Source organism: Nannospalax galili, unplaced genomic scaffold, assembly GCF_000622305.1.
Source record: "Nannospalax galili isolate Female #2095 unplaced genomic scaffold, S.galili_v1.0 scaffold101, whole genome shotgun sequence".
NCBI lineage: Eukaryota > Metazoa > Chordata > Mammalia > Rodentia > Spalacidae > Nannospalax > Nannospalax galili.
In genome coordinates, this window is record NW_008345700.1 from 1,958,954 (window position 1) to 1,977,147 (window position 18,194).

Genomic DNA, 18,194 nt, shown 5'->3' on the forward strand with positions numbered 1-18,194 from the left:
AGGACGGGCCGTCGGGGGACACAACACAGAAAACACCTCTCAGACCCTGCCCTGTTGTGGGGTGGGGCATCAAGGACTACTCGTGTTTCCTCATGCCTTCCCTAGGTGTACTTGGCCTGGTGCAACAAACACCGTGGACCAGGGATCCCTCCGGAAGGAATGAGGACCCACTGTTGGCCCAGGGATACACAGGTGCCCTCTCTCCTCACTGCCCAGCCAAACCCACAAGAAAACACCTCTCAGACCCTGCCCTGTTGTGGGGTGGGGCATCAAGGACTACTCGTGTTTCCTCATGCCTTCCCTAGGTGTACTTGGCCTGGTGCAACAAACACCGTGGACCAGGGATCCCTCCGGAAGGAATGAGGACCCACTGTTGGCCCAGGGATACACAGGTGCCCTCTCTCCTCACTGCCCAGCCAAACCCACAGGGCTTATGGTCAAGCACCTGGCTTCAGAGCCCTACCAGGGACAGTAGCATCACTGGGCGCCTCCCCAGGCAATCAGAGGCAGCTCCTGTGAGTGGTGCCGAGATGAACTGCAGGAGGGAGAAGGCTGAACCAATGAGACCTGAGAGACAGAGGTCCCCATCACCAGCAGCCTTAACATTGTAGGAGTCCCAGAGGATAGGTCACACTGGGCCCCACACTTCCAGGCCATGGACAGGTGGCCTCAATGCAAGAACATACCTGTCAGTCAAAGGAGGCTCTGCAGGAAAGGCCAAAGTGGCAGGAGCCCAGGCAGGGAGGATGGGAGGATGGACCAGAACCCAAGCTTGACCAGTCTGACACTCACTGGCATGCCTACCTCCAAACAGGACACTGTTGTACCTCTTCTCAGCTGGCATCCCAATGGTTGTCGCAAACCAGTTCACTCCGTGCTGCCAGGAGCTGTAGACTGGGTCCTGAGGAACAAGGAAAAAAGTACAAGGGATGGATGAGCATGTGGTGGGCTGGGAGGAGGGTATTCCCACCCTGGGGGAGGGGATACTGCGCCCTGGAGAGGGGGTGCTCCGGCCTCGGGAGGGGTCGCTCCGCTCTAGGGAGGGCTTCTGCATCCTCCTGGGGAGGGGGTACTGCGCCCTGGGAAGGGGGTGCTCCGGCCTGGGAATACTGCGCCCTGGGGAGGGGGTACTGCGCCCTGGGAAGGGGGTGCTCCGGCCTGGGGAGGGGATACTGCGCCCTGGGGAGGGGGTACTCCGCCCTGGGAAGGGGGTGCTCCGGCCTGGGAAGGGGGTGCTCCGGCCTGGGGAGGGGGTACTGCGCCCTGGGAAGGGGGTACTCCGGCCTAGGGGGCGCTCACCCGCGCCCGGCCATGGCTCTCCAGTAGCTGGGGCAGCAGCGGCAGCAGCAGCGTGAAGGCCAGGAGGTCGAGCAGGAGGCCGAAGAAGACCACGGTGAGCACACGGCGCTCGGACGCGGGCTGCGGGCGGATCGGCGGGCGCGGGGTGCAGCCAGCGTCCCCTCCCCACCCCATGGTGGCCGCTCCGACCTGCTGGGGTGGCAACCACCTGGCCTGTGTTCCTGGGAGCTAAGTTTCCGGGTACCCGCCAGCAATAGAGAAGCGCAGAGGGGGCGGGGCAGGATCCGGCTGTGCACAGGGCACGGGTAGCGGGAAACCCGGGGGTAGTGGGGAGCGACGTGCACCCCGGGACCGCGCGCCTGAACCCAGCACACCCACGACGACCACGGTGGGCCAAGCTCCGGGCCAGGGGCACCCAGAGGGGAATGCACCGCGCAGGAGCGGCCACGCCCCGGACGCAGCAAGACGGCACCTCCTCTTCCGGCAGCCTCGGGCCGGGTCAGAGCCTGGGACCCTGTGTGGTGCGGGAGGGCCTGGATCTGCCAGTGGAAAGGTTCTGGAGTGCAGAGCTTCGTCGTCTGACAAGTCCCGGAGCCTGGGCACTTGGGTGCGTTTGAGTCAGGGTCTCCTGTAGCCAAAGCTGACCAATTCCTGGCCCTCCGGCCTCCACCTCCCCCGAAGCTTACTCTAATGAACCACCAGAGGCTAGGCATGGAGGCTCATTCCTACAGTGCCACCCTTGCTTAAAGGTCATCCTCAGCAATCTACAGAATTTGAGCTCAACTTGAGCCTTGTGTGTCTTCAGAAACCGCACCACACACCTCTAAACTTTCTGATAGCAGCGAAACCACACTTTGGTCCCACCGGTGCCCCCATTCCCACATCAGGGACGGTGCATGTTGGCTCCCTCCCCAAAAGACACACAACCCAGGCTGTGACTGCACAGGTCCAATGGAGCCTCTGCAATCCCGGCTGCTCCTGGCAGTACTGGCTCAGCCCGGCACGTCTCCAGAGCCATCCAAGGATGACCATGCTGAGCGCCAGACTTTGGCACAGAGATGAAAAGGTTTTATTTTCTTGTTTTTTGAGACAGGGTCTCCCTGTAGCCTGGACTGGCCTGGACCTTGCTATGTAGACGAGGCTGCCCTCAATCTCACAGAGGTCCACCTGCCTCTGTCTCCTGAGTGCTGGGATTAAAGGCAGGTGCTACTGCCCCCAGCTATTTTGTTTTTAATTATGTGTATGTATGACTGAGTGTGGGCACGACCAGGTGCCCAAAGAGGTCAGGCAACTGTGACCCACCTATGTGGGTGCTAGAAACAGCTTGGTTCCTCTGGGAGAGCAGTGCTCTTTACCATTGAGCCGTCGTACAGGCACCCACACTTCATTCTGTGTTTCAACTCTGGCTTCACCATGTCCAAAATCAAACTCCTAACTGCCCTTACCAGCCTGCTTTGGTGAGAGATCCTACAAAGGTGACAAGGACCAGTCACCTGCTGTTTACTAGGCAGGTGGTCCTGAGCATGTGCAGACAGGCAGTTCTGTTGTGCAGTCTTCATGCCGTGTCCTCATCCAAACTGCAACAGCCATGTGCCACATCCATGTATGGGGACCACTGCTGAATGCCATGATCTGGTGTGGCTATCAGCTGCCAGTGTAAAGTCTCACAGTCCCTAGTTCCAAAAGCACATTTCTAAACTCATCTGTGTTATGGCTGGTAAGTTTTTTTTTTTGTTGTTACATATATTTTTTTTCTTTTGACCTTCTTTTGAGGCAGGGTCTCCCTGTAGCCCCAAGTGGTCTGGAACTCACTATGTAGACCAGGCTGGCCTGGAACTCACAGAGATCCCCTGCCTCCGCCTCCAGAGATAGAAGGTAAGTTTTTTGTTGTTGTTGTTTTCAGTGCGCTTAACCACTGACATCATCCCTCCAGCCCCAGAAGATAAGTTTCAACAAGAACACAAGAACACACCCCACCCTGCTGTGGCCCTTCATCACATCACACAGTGCATCTTGGCTTCTTTGATGCAACGGTTTATTTTTTTAACCTTTTCCTCTTCAGGGCCTTCCATTCCCCTTCCTGTGTGGCCAGGCTATTAAAAAGCTGCTTGACTTTGCGCTTTCTTTCCGCATCCCTAAAGGGAAAAAGCAAATGCCACTTTTAGCCAGTTTGAGGAGGATTTCTTGCCCTCTTCCTGTCCAAACATTAACAGTTCAGAATTAAACCTGCTCAGCCCAACCCTCAGGCCTGGCTGCTGCATGCCAGACACCCTGAATCCTGGTGCTGCTGAGAAAGACCAGTCATGCACGCTGTCCTCACCTCTCCATGATCTCTGAGAGCTGCATCCTAGCCAGGAACTGACTGTCCTTCCGGATCTCACGGACAGCACCTTTGAACTCCCGCTTGTGCTTATGGACGAGTCGCCTCCTCTCCTGCTCCTCCTTACTGCTGCCTTGCTTCCGTCCGAACTCCAGCCTGAAGTTGGGGACCAACAAGGCTTGAGGAGTGTGAGTCCAGTCCACCCCTTCAGTCCCGGCCTGCAGGTGAGCAGCCTCTCCCCTTGATCACATGCTGCAAGTACTGACTCAGCTGATGCCCCAAGACTTCCAGCCCCAGTCCCGGGGTCCTCAGGGCACCCAGTACTCACACTTTGACCAGCCGGGGTGTGAAGAGCTTCAGCGGGACTGGCTTGCTCTTCTCGAAGACCAGTGGCCGGTAGAGCTGTTTTTGGTTTTCCACCTCTGACAGTATGCTTCGAGACAGCTCCTGAGGAAGACAAAAGCTGGTGCTGACCACTGTGGGCCGTGAGCAGGGTACCTACCTGAGGTCCTCCCATGGACTCAGGACTTCAAGAGTGACATGAGGGCAAAGCCAGGCTTTGGGTCCTCATTCTGTGGAGACTTACAGACCTCACACTTCTGAACTACTGCTGGAGGTGCATGTACAGTGCTCGGCCCAATGTTTGGTGCACAAGAGAAGTTCCGCAAAAGTGTGCTGCTGCTCATCCTGTTGTGGTGACTATCTCTAAATGATTACTGATGAAATTATGCTTATACTTAACTTCCTTTCCCTTTCCTTAAGACATGTGGCCCTGGCCAGCCTTGAACTCACAGAGACCCTCCTGTTTCTACCTTCCAAGTGCAGGAACCACCTCACCTGGCCCCATCATGACTTTTTTTTTTTTTTTTTAAATTATTTTTATTTTATGTGTATGAGTGTATTGCCTTGCATGTAGGTAAGTGCACCCGTGTCGTGCAATGCCCTCTGAGGACAGAAGAGGCTGTCAGAGCCCCTGGAACTAGAGTTACGGACAGTTGTTAGCTGCCATGTGGGTGCTGGGATTTGAACTTGGGTCTTCTGCAAGAACAGTCAGTGTTCTTAACCTCTGTGCCATCTCTCCAGCCCCCCCCCCCAAATCATGACTTTTAAACTACAATCTCAATAACAAAAATACTAAGCTGGGCATGGTGGCACACTTTAATCCCAGGAGGCAGAGGCAGGCAGATCTCTACAAGATCAAGGCCAGTTTGGTCTAGTGAGTTGCAGGACAGCTGGGGCTACAGGGAGACCAGTGCGGGGAGAGGCTTCCCCTCTGCCACGTGGCCATATCTGCTTTGTCAGAGACCAAGAGCAATTCCAAGTTCTTCCCAAGTGTTCTGAAAAGCTGAAGAGTGAAACCTGAATCTCAAGGGTACAGGTCAGAGAGGACCTGGATACTATAAAACACAACAAAGCAACAAAAGCCCCAAACCTAAAACAAACCCCCAAATGCTCAAAGCCTGGTGCTAGCTCCTAGATGGTCTACTACCAGGCAATGCACTCTAGTGCAGGAAACCTTACCTGGAGTTCTTTCGGGAGACTGCAGTCCACCAGATGCACTGTCAGGAGGGCTTGAAGGGGCCCAATGATGGGGTGGAAGGACGGCAGCACACTGTACATGAGCACACAGTGCTTCAAAAGGGCCAGACACAAGGTCAGGCAGGACAGTCTGCAAAGGAGGGACAGTGAGAGGACCTGCTCGTCCCAGTTCAGTTTATCGCTGGCAGGCTGATAATGCTGGCAAAATAAGCCCCCACAGCCTGGAAAACCCAGCAGAGGCACCAGCAGAGCCACCAGCAGACGCTAGTGGCTCACTGCAGTAGTCAAGAACTGCTGCTTGCTATAGGGAAAGAGGCTCAGGAAAGGTAGCAGCACCTTGAAAAGGGGGCGCCACACCTCGGGTCCTAATCAAGCAGACACATTTTGAAAGTACTGCTATGTATGTTAGAAGTTTGTTTCAGATGAAAAAAGACTCACCATATCAACAAGGCCAGGAAAGGTTCACAGGACAATTACAAAAGACAAATTAGCTAAGAAATAAACTGCAGCAGTAAGACGCCCGGTTTCCCCATCTCAGGGATGTGCACACATACCTGATGTGGTTGGTTTCTGTTGCTGACTTGGGGCTCAGCCTACTTGCCCAGTGCAGGGAGAGGCTTCCCCTCTGCCACGTGGCCACATCTGCTTTGTCAGAGACCAAGAGCAATTCCGAGTTCTTCCCAAGTGCTCTGAAAGGGTGCACCAGAGCAGAACCTGAATTCCAAGTGTGACAGGTCAGATGCTTCTGGCTCTCAGGGCCAACTTTGCAGTAGCTCAGCCTTTAAAAGTTCTTCCTTCACCAAGCTGCTAGGCTTTGCCAGACACTGTAGAGCCATTGGAATTGGGCAAATAGCCACAGAAAGGACACCTGGGTGACCACAGACTTCCTGTGGCCTGCCAGAACTTATACCTGGCTCCAGGGTCTTAGGCCATGACCAAGACAGACCACAGCCTTGCCTCATAGGAAGACAGTCATCACCAGCATACAGATAAATGAACTAGACAAAAAAGGGGACACTGGGGCTGGAGACATGGCTCAGCGGTTAAAAGCACCAGCTGCTCTTGCAGGGGACCTGGGTTCGATTCCCAACACCCACATGTTGGCTAACAACTGTCCATAACTCCAGTTCCAGGGGATCCAGCACTCTCTTCTGACCTCTGTAAGCCTTGCACAACACAGGCGCACTTACATACACGCAGGCAATACACTCATACACATAAAAATAATAAAATATTTTTTAAAAGGGGGGGGCGTGTGAGGACCTGGGTTCAGTCCCTAGTTGTCCTCACCCCTAAAAGGGACCTGGGTTCAGTCCCTAGTTGTCCTCACCCCTAAAAAAGTGTGAGGACAAAAGTGCAGTTAGTCCCAAACACTACTCTTCCAACACAGAAAAATCTGCTGAAACACTTTACATGTCTTTAGCATTCGGTCCTGGAGAGATGGACGTACTGGACACTTGTGTTCACATGAAGCTGGTATCCAATGTGTGAATGTACACACACATTCATACAAACACAGATGCTGCCCTGGGCTGCAGAACTTTAGATTTTTTAATCTTTTCTCAATTTCCCAGAATGATTATGAATTAGTAAAATAAATAAATAAACTCTAATAAATAAATAAATAAATAAATAAACTCTAATACATTATTTCAAAAAAGTTCTCAAAAAATCAACTCACCTTGGCTCTGCTTGTTTGGAGTTGCTATGTAGAGAATCCCAAGAAGAAAATTGATAAGCTCGGGGATGAACCTCCGCGACAAGGACACATACTCCAGGAATAAGCAGCACACAAACAGGCCTTTCACCACATCTTGCAGGGACAGCACTGGACACTAGGAGCCAAAGGAAGTTACTGCTCTGGAGTCATGTTCTGGACTACTGCACTCTGTAGACTCAAGGTCCCTCAGAAACAGGCTTGCTGACTATGAAGCTCTGTCTACAGGGTATAACTGCATGCACCAATCATGGAAAAAGAACAGTCTGAACATGAATCAAAAGGGAATGAACGTGGCCCCCATCCAAGTGGATCATGGTACCACTGTTTTTGGGGGGGTCCCCTCTACCTAACCTTGTAATGCTAATTCAGACCTCCTACTCCAGCCCTCCACCCAGCCCCACCTGGAACTCTTTCTGATGTCAGGAGCTCTGGGAGGGACAAGGCTGCCTTCTGATTTCAGAACTCCTGACTCCTCACAGCTTCTCCCAGGACCTTTGAGAGGAACGGTTTCTATGCCTCATCTTAGTGGTCAGTAACCACAGCCTTATTATTTTGTTGTTTTGACACAGGATCTCTACGTTGTTCAAGCTGTATTGAACTTGTAGATTTACCGTGACCCTCCTTGCCCGTAGCTGGGACCATAGGCCATACCAACCCTATCTGCTTCTGGAAGAGGGGACCAACCTTAGTAAGCAGCTGGCTCATGCACAGCAGGGCAGGCGTCACGACTGGGTGCCAGAAGTCAGAGGTTGGAAACAACATCCCAGCAATTTTCAAATAGAAGAGCTGGAAAGAAAGTATTGTCATACAGATTAAAGGAGAAGGGAGTTCAGAGGGCCCCCCAAAAAAAACTGGTCATGAAAGTCACACAGTAGGCATCGCCAGAAGCCACTTACATGATGCTAAGCAGGGATCCCTCACCACCTCCCAGGGTGCCCCTGCCCTCCTGTTCTTGTCCTACACACAGGACCCTCTGCAATGCCCAAAAGGGTAGGGCTTGTCCTATCCTGTGAGCTTAGCAGGGTCTACAACCCTCATCTCCAGTCTGAAGAACTGAAGCTTCAGGCTCCCATGGCTGGGGAGGGAGAGTGCTCACTAACCTCACACTCAGTGCCACTCCTGCCTTGGCTAGGAAGGAGGCAGCCAGGTGTCACCCTCACCCTCAGTCCTGCCTTAAGCCTCATGTGAAAGCAAGAACAGCCTGCCTTGCTATCCCCTCTTCACAGAGCACTAGGAAATTGCCCTGGCTCTAGCCCAGACCTCACCCTGCACCTCAGGCTGACATTAGTTGGTGACTCAGAGATGCTCCCAAGGAGGCTACAGCACTGCAGAAAGAACTCATTTCACCTTGTGGCTTAGACACTTCATCTTCCTACACAGCAGAGCTCAGTGCTCGTTCTCAACAAAAAGCTGTGGATAAGGCACAGGCAGGGAGACTGGAAGCAGGTGCAGTGCTAAGCACGGCACCCCTGAAGGACGGTGCAGTACAAGGCTCCAGGAGCCAATACGGCGTCCCAGCCTACCAGGACCATGTTGAGACCAGCAGGTGGCCTTCGGTGTGGCCTGACGCTGTGAATGTGTCTTGTGCTGAGGAACCAAGTCAGGACCAGGAGCTTCACCCTAGGGAGCCTCAACCTCAGCACGATTTCAAAGCCTCTACCGTTACTATATTTTAAGGATGAGATGGAGCACGCGCACACACACACACACACTCTCCCTCCCTCCTTCCTTCCTTCCCTCCCTCCCTCCCTCCCCTTCTCCTGGCCAGGCAGACTCTGTTACTACTGAAGCACTTTTGGACTCGAGGGGGGAGGAAAGCTTTGCCAGCTCCATGCCTGGCAAAATCCTGGTGCCCCATGGTTCCTCATTTTGGCAGCAACAGAACACAGTACGAGCTCTACAGCAAATTGTGAGGTGGGTACTATTCTGACACCAATAGGTCAAAGCACCAATAGGTCAAAGTGAGGGTTAGTATGTTAGCTTATCTGAGCTGGTGTCAGCCAGGCTCGGTGGCACGGGCCTTCAATCTGGGCCACTGTCAGAATGTGCAGCATCCCTTTTTTTACATAAGCAGAGATGCTAGAGAGGCTGAGGAACCCACACAAGACCGTGCATCTGCAAAGGACCTGGGACCTAACCCCAGGCAGCTCAACATCCCCTTGGTACTTCCTCAGCAGAAAATGAGCTCATCAGGAGGCAAAGACCAGGTGTCCTGGCTCCGGCTCTGATTTCAGTGTCTACCATATCCCTGGGTTAAACAGGCAAATGTGTAAGAAGGTCCTGGGTCAAGACCCACCCAAGCCATTAGCAGACTCAGGCCAAGTCATCTTTTGGGAAGAATATTAAAAACCACTAAAATAAGCCAGGTCTGGTGGCACACGCCTTTAATCCCAGCACTTGGGAGGCAGAGGCAGGCAGATCTCTGTGAGTGCAAGGCCAGCCTGGTCTACATAGCGAGTTCCAGGCCGGTTGGGGCTACAGTTTCAAGAATACCAACAACAACAACTAAAAAAAACATACTAAAACAATCCCAGGCTTCTGTGAATGACTGCCAATCCATGTCCACACACACTGGGTGATGAATGAAGCACTTCTGCATACGCTGGAAAGGCACCAAAGACGTGGTGCGGCATGAAGACTACCTCGAAACCATTAACAACCCCAGGTATTTAAAGACTCTTCCACATTAGAAGGAACAGAGAAACTGGGATTAAGCAAAGTAGAACACAGGCTGGGATCACTAGGAGAGCAGTGGTTGTGTTTGCCTTCCTCTGTGTCTGGATGACCCCAGAACAAAGCAGAGCTCCTCTATCACACTTTCTGTTCATCAATGGACCTTCCTCAGGCCTTGCTGCACTCCTCTCAGCGCACTCTGGAGGTCTGGCAGGAATGCCCAACCTCGTCACACTGCCACAGGGGAACTGAGATCTACAAATGTGCAGAGTTCCATCCACAGGTACCTGGGGCACACAGCCCACAGGCTGACACCCTGGCTGAGGCATCGTCAACTTCTCAAAGCCACAGGCCTGGCAACCTCTGCAGCCCTTCCTTTTTGGGATGCTGGCGGCAGCGGGGAACAGTCCAGTTAACCCCCCTCTGCTCACCACATCCAACCCTGGAAACACTGCCCGGCCTTTGGTCTCCATCATCTCATCCATCTCATGCATGGCGTCTCGGAGAACAAACCTGACGGAGTCACTTGCAGATTCAGGAAACATTTGGCAAAGATTATATAACTGCCTGTTAGACAAAACATGATAGAGAATAACTTGAGATAATAACAATCAAAACCTCCCCAAACATAACACTTCAAGACTTTCCTCCCACCACAACACTATGGCCAGATTTTTAACACCGGGCGTGGTGGGAGGTAGGGGGATCTCTGTGAGACTGAAGCCACCCTGGTTTACACTGTAACTTCCCCCCTGTCCAAAAAAAAAAAAATCAACAAAAGAAAAAAAGATTGTTTTCCTATGCCGGCTCAGTCACCTGCTGACTGAGCAAGTTGGAATGGAAAGCCTCCAGATGAACCTACTTTTAATCTGTTTCATGGTTGCTGGGTACTAACCCAGGTTTCATGTACAGCAAGCAGTGCTCTACCACTGAGCCAAGTGCCCAGCCCAGAGAGTCCACCTTTCCTACGACTGGTGTCTGATGGCGGACCTTCCTGGTGACCCAGGAAATAGTACAAAAAGCATTTTATGATAATCCATACTCTTATCTTTTCCTAAAATTCCTGGTACAGTGCTGTAGTGGACACACCTATGTTTATAGCATCAGCACTGCTGGGCACATTGTAGGTGTAGCCATGACACTTCACATATGAACTCACTTCCTCCTCATAAATACTTGTGTGAGGCCATCTTTCTGCACACCCAGCTGGCATAGTCAGCTACTTATGCGGCACACGGCAGGAAGTGGTTCAGAGAAGCACCTCTAGGTGCAGAGTCTCACCAATCTCACCCTAGCACCACCTCCTCCTGGAGATCTGTTCTGCTCTTCTTCCAGCCGGCAGGACTGGGAGCCGGGAGCCACAAGAGTCATCGGTTACTACAGCAGTGAAGGCCAGGACCCTTGCGCCATCCCTGGCTGGACAAAGGGACGCACCTCCCTAAGCGTGGCACTTTTGGACCCAAGCAGAGCCAGTCCTGCAGGGCCCGTGTGGTAGCAAAGGGTCCTTCTGCCATGTACCCTGAATACCGCTGAACTAACCCAGAGCTTGACAGTGAATGAAAAAGGCAGTTACCTGTTAATGCGGTAAACAAATTAAAGGGCTCATTACTTTAAAACCAACTTGTACTAATTTAAAATCAGTTCCATCTCTGCAGCAAGTGTGGAGTGGAAAGCTGCCAGGAGGTCAGGGCAGTGTGTACGTGTTGTGAGGCCCGTGGACAGCGCTAGGGACAATCTACCTGCCTGCCAAGTTCACACCACCACTGACCGCCTCAATGATGTCAAAATGCATATTATAACTTTAGACAGGAGAAATCTTGTTGAATTTAGCCCCATATTCCTGTTAATACAAGCATTTTACTTACACAACCAACTTATCAATTGTCTTGAGGTCTGGAGGATCATTCGTAGCCAAATTTCCTACATATTCCAAAAGGAAGCCAAACAATTTCTGCAGGAAGATGAATTGGGAGAGAGCTCAGTGCCAAACAAGAAAAACCAAACCACAAGCTTACAACTTTCATTACACTCCAAGGTCCAGCGGGGCAAGAGAATCCAGGGGCAGACCCCAGCATCCCTACAAAGTGGGAGCAAAGACACTGCCAGAAGCTGCTGGACTGCAGAGGGGTGAAAGATAGAGAAATAAAGGCTAAGGCTCAGGTGCATTCTTTGTGGGCTGGTAGGCTGCAGAACTGATAGAAATCAAAAAGAGGGCTGCATGGCAGTACATGACTGTCACCTCAGGGCTCACAGGCCGACACACTAGGGAGGAAAGGACAGGTTCTTGTTTCCTGAAAGCCTCTGCCACTGGTGGCCATGAAGTGAAATAACGGCCTGCTCTGAAGCACGGCGGCACCTGATGCCCTGGGGTAGTTCTGCCTGCCCACGTTAAGGGCTTCTGAAGTCACCACACTGGCATCAAGCCCGAATGGAGCCCGAGGCACACTGTATACTGTGCAACTCCAATCAAGTCTGACATCACAGAAACAGGATTAAATGAACACTCATCACATATTTCTTCCCACATACTTCTAATTTTGCTTTATTTCCCACTGCAAGACTTGGATGATTGCACTTCTGAATTCTTTCGACCACCAAAAGCTGTTCTTCCATTGATCTTCCTGATAACAAAGAGCTCAGCTCCTCATAGGACTCAGGTGCTATCAGAGACAGAAACGTGCACAAATTGACACTGACCACAGGACAATTCACATCTCCATCATCAGATAACAATGTAGGCACTTCCAGTTCCAGCCTATTTATACAAGTACATGTCTGAATTACTACAGACATAGGGAACGTTCTCATCCAAGGAGTCATGCACCCAAAAGACATCCTCGTCTGTTTTTGCTCAAAGAACTCTCTATGGCCATTAATGTGGAACCTATGCCAAGACCTGGACCCATGGTCACCAAGGATGACATCACCTGTCCACAATAAAGACACCACAAATGAGAACGTGACCTCGCACTCAAAATGTGCTCCCAGGGAGGGAGCCTGGCACACAACCCACTGTGACTGTGTCATGGAAATTTTCTAGAAAACAAGGAAACCCAACAAAGTTGGGAATGCAGCTCTGCGGTAAAGCACTTGCCTAGCATGGGCAAAGCACTGGCTCTGAATCCCAGCACTGAGTCTACCTGCAAAGACGTAGGGCAGCTCGGCTCGGGCAGCGCTTGGAGAGTCCTGATGGTAACCCAGCAGCTTCTCCCCAGGAGTGTGCTGTTCCTTGCTCTTTGGCGTCTCATTTTCCTCCTCACTGTCCACGTTAGACTCCAGGTCTGAGTGGCTGTCTGGGTCATCACTCTCCTCCTGGTCCTCCCTGTTCCCGTCGTCACCCTCTTCCTCATCTTCATCCTCTTCCTCACTGCCCTCATCGTCTTCTTCCTGGTCACTCTCTGGGCCACCGGCTTCCCTGCTTTGAGCCTCAGAGATATCATCAATGTTCATCTTCCCATCCTAGAAAGAGGCCAGGAGACCACAGTTAGAACACCCTTCAGGAAAAACCATGTGGTAACAATGCTTTACTACTTGCCTGTCCCCTGGCCGTGGGCCCCCTTGTGCACCCCTCTTTATAACACTCACTCTGCCATAGACTGGATGTGGTTTGTCCCCTAAGTGTTCATGTGTTTGAAGCTTGGTCTTCAGTGACATGCTGAGAGGTTAGGGACCATTAAGAGATGAGGCCTGGTGCATAGCCCTGTCAAGGAGGGCTGCCTTTAGGAGGAGCAGTGTGGTTTCCTTGGCCTGAGACTAGCTCCTGGGAGAGCTGTTATAAAGAGTAAGCCTGGGGCTAGAGAGATGCTCAGCAGCTAAGAGCACTGACTGCTCTTGCAGAGGACCTGAGTTCAAATCTGAAAACCCATATGGTGGCTAACAACCAGCCAGTTCCTGGGGCTCTGACACCTTTTTTTTTTGACCTTTCAGGATTTATTTCATCTGCTAATGTTCATTCTCCACCTAGACAAAAACAATTAGAGGGTGATGACTTGCTTTTCCATCACCAATTCATATTTCACATGAACAACCAAGATTCCTTCTCAACACTTTATAAATAAATAAAGCTCCTGGGTTCAAGTTAAACAGTCCCAGTTTCCAAAAGGTCACCCAGACAGTCCTATGGACCCTGCTTTCCACTTCAGGAGGGGATGGGACATTTGCAGGGCTGTAGGGTGCCTGGCAACCAAGTTAGCTTGCTGTGTTTCCCTGGCCTCTTGGCCTCAGGGAAGGCCTCAGGGTAGGCAGAGTCCTTGGAGTTGGAGGGGCACCTCATTCTGAGATGTCCCATGAGACGCTGTGGACACCAGGAAGCTTTGCCCCAAAACTGATGGCCTGAGCATTAGTGCAGGCTGAACAGCCAAGGGCACCTCAGCCTGGTGCTGGCCTGAGATGAGGAGGGAATATGCTTCAAATGCAGCAGAGAAAAGACCTGTGCTTCCCTGTGTGTCAGGATGGCAGGACGTAAGTTAAAACATATTCCAATATGTACAAAACAGATCCTATGCTTGGGCCGTGCACATGGGAAGCTATGAAGAAGGGCCATGTGGAGCTTGGGTGCTCACTACCTGCAACTAATATGACCTGGGAAAGACCCAAGAGCTCTCCAAATATGGCCCACCATTCTCCCAAGAGTTTATCCACCCTAAACTATGAGCATCCAAGCCAATTCCCCACATGGTGACCTTGACTAACTCACCTTGCTATCCACCTCTTTGGTGTGATCACCTACCACAGATGAGGTGGCCCTGGACTGGACTAGACAGTGCCCATCAGAACCCACCCTGCCTATGAATGCGAAGACCAACTGCCAAGTACCTGGGTGTGGGTTCTATGGCAATCACACAGCAAAGACTAAGCCATAAGGGGCTGTACCTACCAACACCTGGACTATTCCTATAGATGGCCTCCATTACTGTTGATGATGATCAATCCCTTCACAGCCTGAGTAGCTGAGTGAGACTGGAACAGGGAGGAAGCCCTGTCCTGCTTCAAGATCAGCTCACAGTCCTTAGCCACATACACATGGCTTCTGAAGAGCCACAACACCTTCACTCAGTGGTGGGCCCACCAGGGCCTCCTAGAGAACATAGGGAACAGCACACCAGGCAAGTGCTTAAAAACAAATGTGCAACATGGCTTCTAGTAGGGTCAGTGGCCCATCTGGAGGGCTGTTGGAAACAGCCTGGGCAGCCTTTGTGAGGGGGAGGAGATGCAGGGAGAGCCAGAGTGGGGAGGCTGTGCATATGGGTCCCCAGAGATGCTTCTTCCAACCTTAGATGAGAACAGTGAAGTTCCTATCCTGGCCATCCAGTACCAATGCAGGGCTTGGCTCACAGCAGGAGCAGTTGCTCCACAGCCCAGCCAATGCATGTTTATATGCATGGGACCGTAGGGCTGCTGGTGTGGTGAGAGTGGTGGCACACGAGCCCTTGAATAAATGTCCCACTGATGGAGCTGGGGCAGCAGATCACAAAGAACAGGGATTAAGGGGCAGTTCTTGGTGTCCAACCAGTTCCTGTCTGAGCTAGATCATCTCTCAATGCCAGGCTGGACCATGGATTCTGACCATGGCCCAGAGCGTGCAGGGGCCAGACTCTAGTCTTCTGTGCTTCAGCCGTGGCTAACCTGACCTTGAAAGCAGCTTTGATAGGGGAGGAGGAAGGAAGTCCCAGGTCTGAGGACACCTCAGAGATCTGCTTGTGTTCTTGCAGACAAGGCTCCCCAAGACTCTTGAGTTATCAGGGTTCCAGCCCCCAAGAAAATGAAATTAAAAAAAAAAAACTTATAAAAGGAGTCACAGGTGGAGAAGGGCTGGAGAAAAGCTCAGCAGGTAAGAGCACTGGCTGCTCTTGCAGAGGACCAAGGTTCGGCTCCAAGCACCCATATGGTGGCTAACAAGTCTGTAACTCCAGCTCCAGGGAATCTGGCACCCTCTTCTGGCCTCCACAGGTACTTACATACATGCAGGCAAGAAACTGTTCACATAAGAAAGAGAAAAGAAAAGGCGGATGCCTGGGCCTTCCATCTCTCTTGGACCTGCTACCTGGTCACAGTACTTTCTTCTGCATGCACTCCCCCAACTACGGTCCTCACTAGGCCTGAGCAGAAGATGGCACTGAGCCCTCACACTTAGAGAGCAGTGAGCTCAGATATAACTATGATAGTTACTAAGCCTCAGGAAATCTACTATGATAGCAAGAAAGTGGACCAATACAGCCCTTCAGAGAACCCTACTGCCAGGATTATGAGAAAAGCTTAGGTTCTGCCACAGAGCTGCACAGTACCATGACGTGGAAGGCACTGGATGTAGAAGGCAGCAGTGGCTGAGGTGTGACATGGGGTCTGGGAACAGAGGATGACACTGACTTCTCGCTCTGGGACTGCACCTGCTCATGTGAAGTGACTCTTTTGTTTGTTTTGATAAGCACTCCATTTTTCTTTTCTTTTTTTATTTATTTTTTTTGTCTTTTTGAGACGGGGTCTCCCTGTAGCCCCAGCTCCCCTGGAACTCACTATGTAGACCAGGCTGGCCTTGAACTCACAAAGATCAGCCTGCCTCTGCCTCCCACGTGCTGGGATTAAAGGCGTGCACCACCATGCCCAGCAACACTCCATTTTATGTATTGGACCCATCTCAAAACACTAGGCAAGCCAGTTTTCCTGCCCTGGCCCTGACTAATATATTTTAAGGAGACCAACTCTTTATAAATTGTGTGAATTAAAGACTGCACCAGGGCTGGGTATATAACTTAGTGGTACTATGCAAGCCTAACACACACAAGGCTCTGGGTTCAACCCCTAGCACCACACAACAAATAAACCACCAGTTCTCAATATTTCATGAAAAAAATTCAGAATTCGAGATGGGTAAAGAGGCACATCCCTCAAATTCCAGCATTTAGGAAGTAGGATTGTGAGTAGGCTAGCCTGGGCTATACACAAGAACCTGTCTTACAGAAAAGTAACCACCACCATCAATAATACTGTTACGCAGAACTCTGAGTTAGCTCACTCAATAGTACAGTGTCATGTAATCTTAACTCACAATCAAAAAGCGGTTGGTGTTAACAACGGACTAAAGAGCAAGAAGTCAATCCATGGTCCTTCTCGAGGGACAGCAATGCTACCACTGTCCTCTCCATAAAGTTCAATACTAGACATGTCAGAAATATACAGATGAAAAACTTGACAGAAATTGTTTAAAAGGATTAAAAATTTCCAGTTGTTAGGAATTCCTAGAATGCATACTAGACAATGTGGTTTTTACATTAAGGGAGGGAACCCAAACACCTTACTTTGTAAGAAAGCACACGCCTATCATCTTTGTCCAGAACAAAGCCATCATTTAAATCGTCTGCCGACATATGCTTTGGTTTCTTCTCATTTTCATCTTTATCTTTTCCAAGCATTCTTCGAAGTCTTTCAGCCTGAGCGCAAGGAAAAAGACGTCACACTGTACTCATCAGATCTGCAAAAAGGAGGCCTGCTCTCCCTGCTTTGACATGGGGCATTCATCCTGCTTTGTGTCTGCAGTCTTCAGTCACAGATGTGAGCCCGCCCGCACGCACACACACGCACACACACACACAGGGGCGCACAGCCTGGAAGACTTCCATATTTAACAAACTGATCAACCTTGGTGGCAGAAATGCTGTCCTGCCAAAAGGGAGAGAAAACCTATTCTTGAGGTCTGACAACCCAAATGACACGTCTCACCGGCTGCACCAAAACAGAGGGAGAACGCAACCATGATAGCGCAACTCAGCAGATCTATTTACAACACTCAGAGTCTGCAAGGCCTGTGACATAGCTATGTTTAAACAACCAGCTGCAGAAGTACTTTTCTGCTTCATTTTTATTTAAATACAATGACACCTCAAAAAACCAAATGACAGGAACAGTTTATAAGCAATTCCCTAAACTATCAGCTGCTATTTGGGGGGAGGAGTTAGAGTGCCCTTGTGTACTGTTCGCATTTTACTTCACAGTTCCTCCTCTAAACAAAAGCTACATCCATGACTGTTCAAGTGTACGTCTCAGACAGCCCACCTTCAGCACAAAGCGGAAAAGCCCGTAAAGGATAGGCCACAACTTGGCCCCACCCACAGAACCAAGCGCCCCATTCAGTGCACATGACCACACCTCCAGTTTCCTGAGCCGTTCTTGCTCTTCCTTTGCCAACTCCTCTTCTGTTTTCATCCTGTTGCAGGGCTGTGCCTTCATTTCAAAGCCAAGCTCACGAACCATCATGTCATATGCATCGGGCTAAGGTAGAAAAGATGCTTTCAGTATTTTTTACAAAGAGAAAAGAAGCATGAAGCTCACTTCCCAACATACCCCATGAATGACCAGGCACCATCATGGAAGAGGCTGAGCTACATCTATGTCTTTTCGAGACAGAAAGCTGCTCTGGCAGCTGGAGCGATGGCTCAGTTGTCACAAATACGTGTGGCTCTTCCATGGAGTTCAGTTCCCAGCACTTCTGCCCTGCAGCTCACAACTGGAGTTCCAGCTCCAGGGGATCTGATACCCTCTTTTTGACCTCCAAAGGTACCCACATACATGTGCTCTCATGCACACATGCACATGTATACACACACACACACACACACACACACACACATGCATAAAAAAACATATATA

At 50.9% G+C, this 18,194-nt stretch overlaps 2 protein-coding genes across 3 annotated transcripts in view; both read right to left on the bottom strand.

Moving 5' to 3' along the window:
• Mfsd10 (major facilitator superfamily domain containing 10) overlaps positions 1-1,751 on the bottom strand; it is a 4,159-nt gene extending 2,408 nt beyond the window's left edge. Inside the window, exons 1-3 of one of the 2 annotated variants that reach the window (XM_029567716.1) lie at positions 1,300-1,751; positions 793-901; positions 464-567 (exon numbers count right to left, since the gene is read on the bottom strand). In XM_029567716.1, coding sequence (XP_029423576.1) covers positions 464-567; positions 793-901; positions 1,300-1,473 — 387 coding nt within the window. In that variant the 5' untranslated portion in view covers positions 1,474-1,751. The remainder of the gene's footprint in view (positions 1-463; positions 568-792; positions 902-1,299) is intronic. The other variant, XM_008841866.3, reaches the window with a different exon arrangement.
• Positions 1,752-3,312: 1,561 nt separating this feature from the next.
• The window catches only part of Nop14 (NOP14 nucleolar protein), a 22,739-nt gene continuing 7,857 nt past the window's right edge, over positions 3,313-18,194 (bottom strand). The window contains exons 6-18 of the mRNA XM_008841867.3: positions 17,694-17,816; positions 16,847-16,978; positions 12,692-13,010; positions 12,081-12,211; positions 11,417-11,502; positions 9,983-10,118; positions 7,563-7,664; positions 6,840-6,993; positions 5,713-5,872; positions 5,141-5,288; positions 3,948-4,066; positions 3,620-3,775; positions 3,313-3,434 (exon numbers count right to left, since the gene is read on the bottom strand). Coding sequence (XP_008840089.1) covers positions 3,335-3,434; positions 3,620-3,775; positions 3,948-4,066; positions 5,141-5,288; positions 5,713-5,872; positions 6,840-6,993; positions 7,563-7,664; positions 9,983-10,118; positions 11,417-11,502; positions 12,081-12,211; positions 12,692-13,010; positions 16,847-16,978; positions 17,694-17,816 — 1,866 coding nt within the window. The 3' untranslated portion in view covers positions 3,313-3,334. The remainder of the gene's footprint in view (positions 3,435-3,619; positions 3,776-3,947; positions 4,067-5,140; positions 5,289-5,712; positions 5,873-6,839; positions 6,994-7,562; positions 7,665-9,982; positions 10,119-11,416; positions 11,503-12,080; positions 12,212-12,691; positions 13,011-16,846; positions 16,979-17,693; positions 17,817-18,194) is intronic.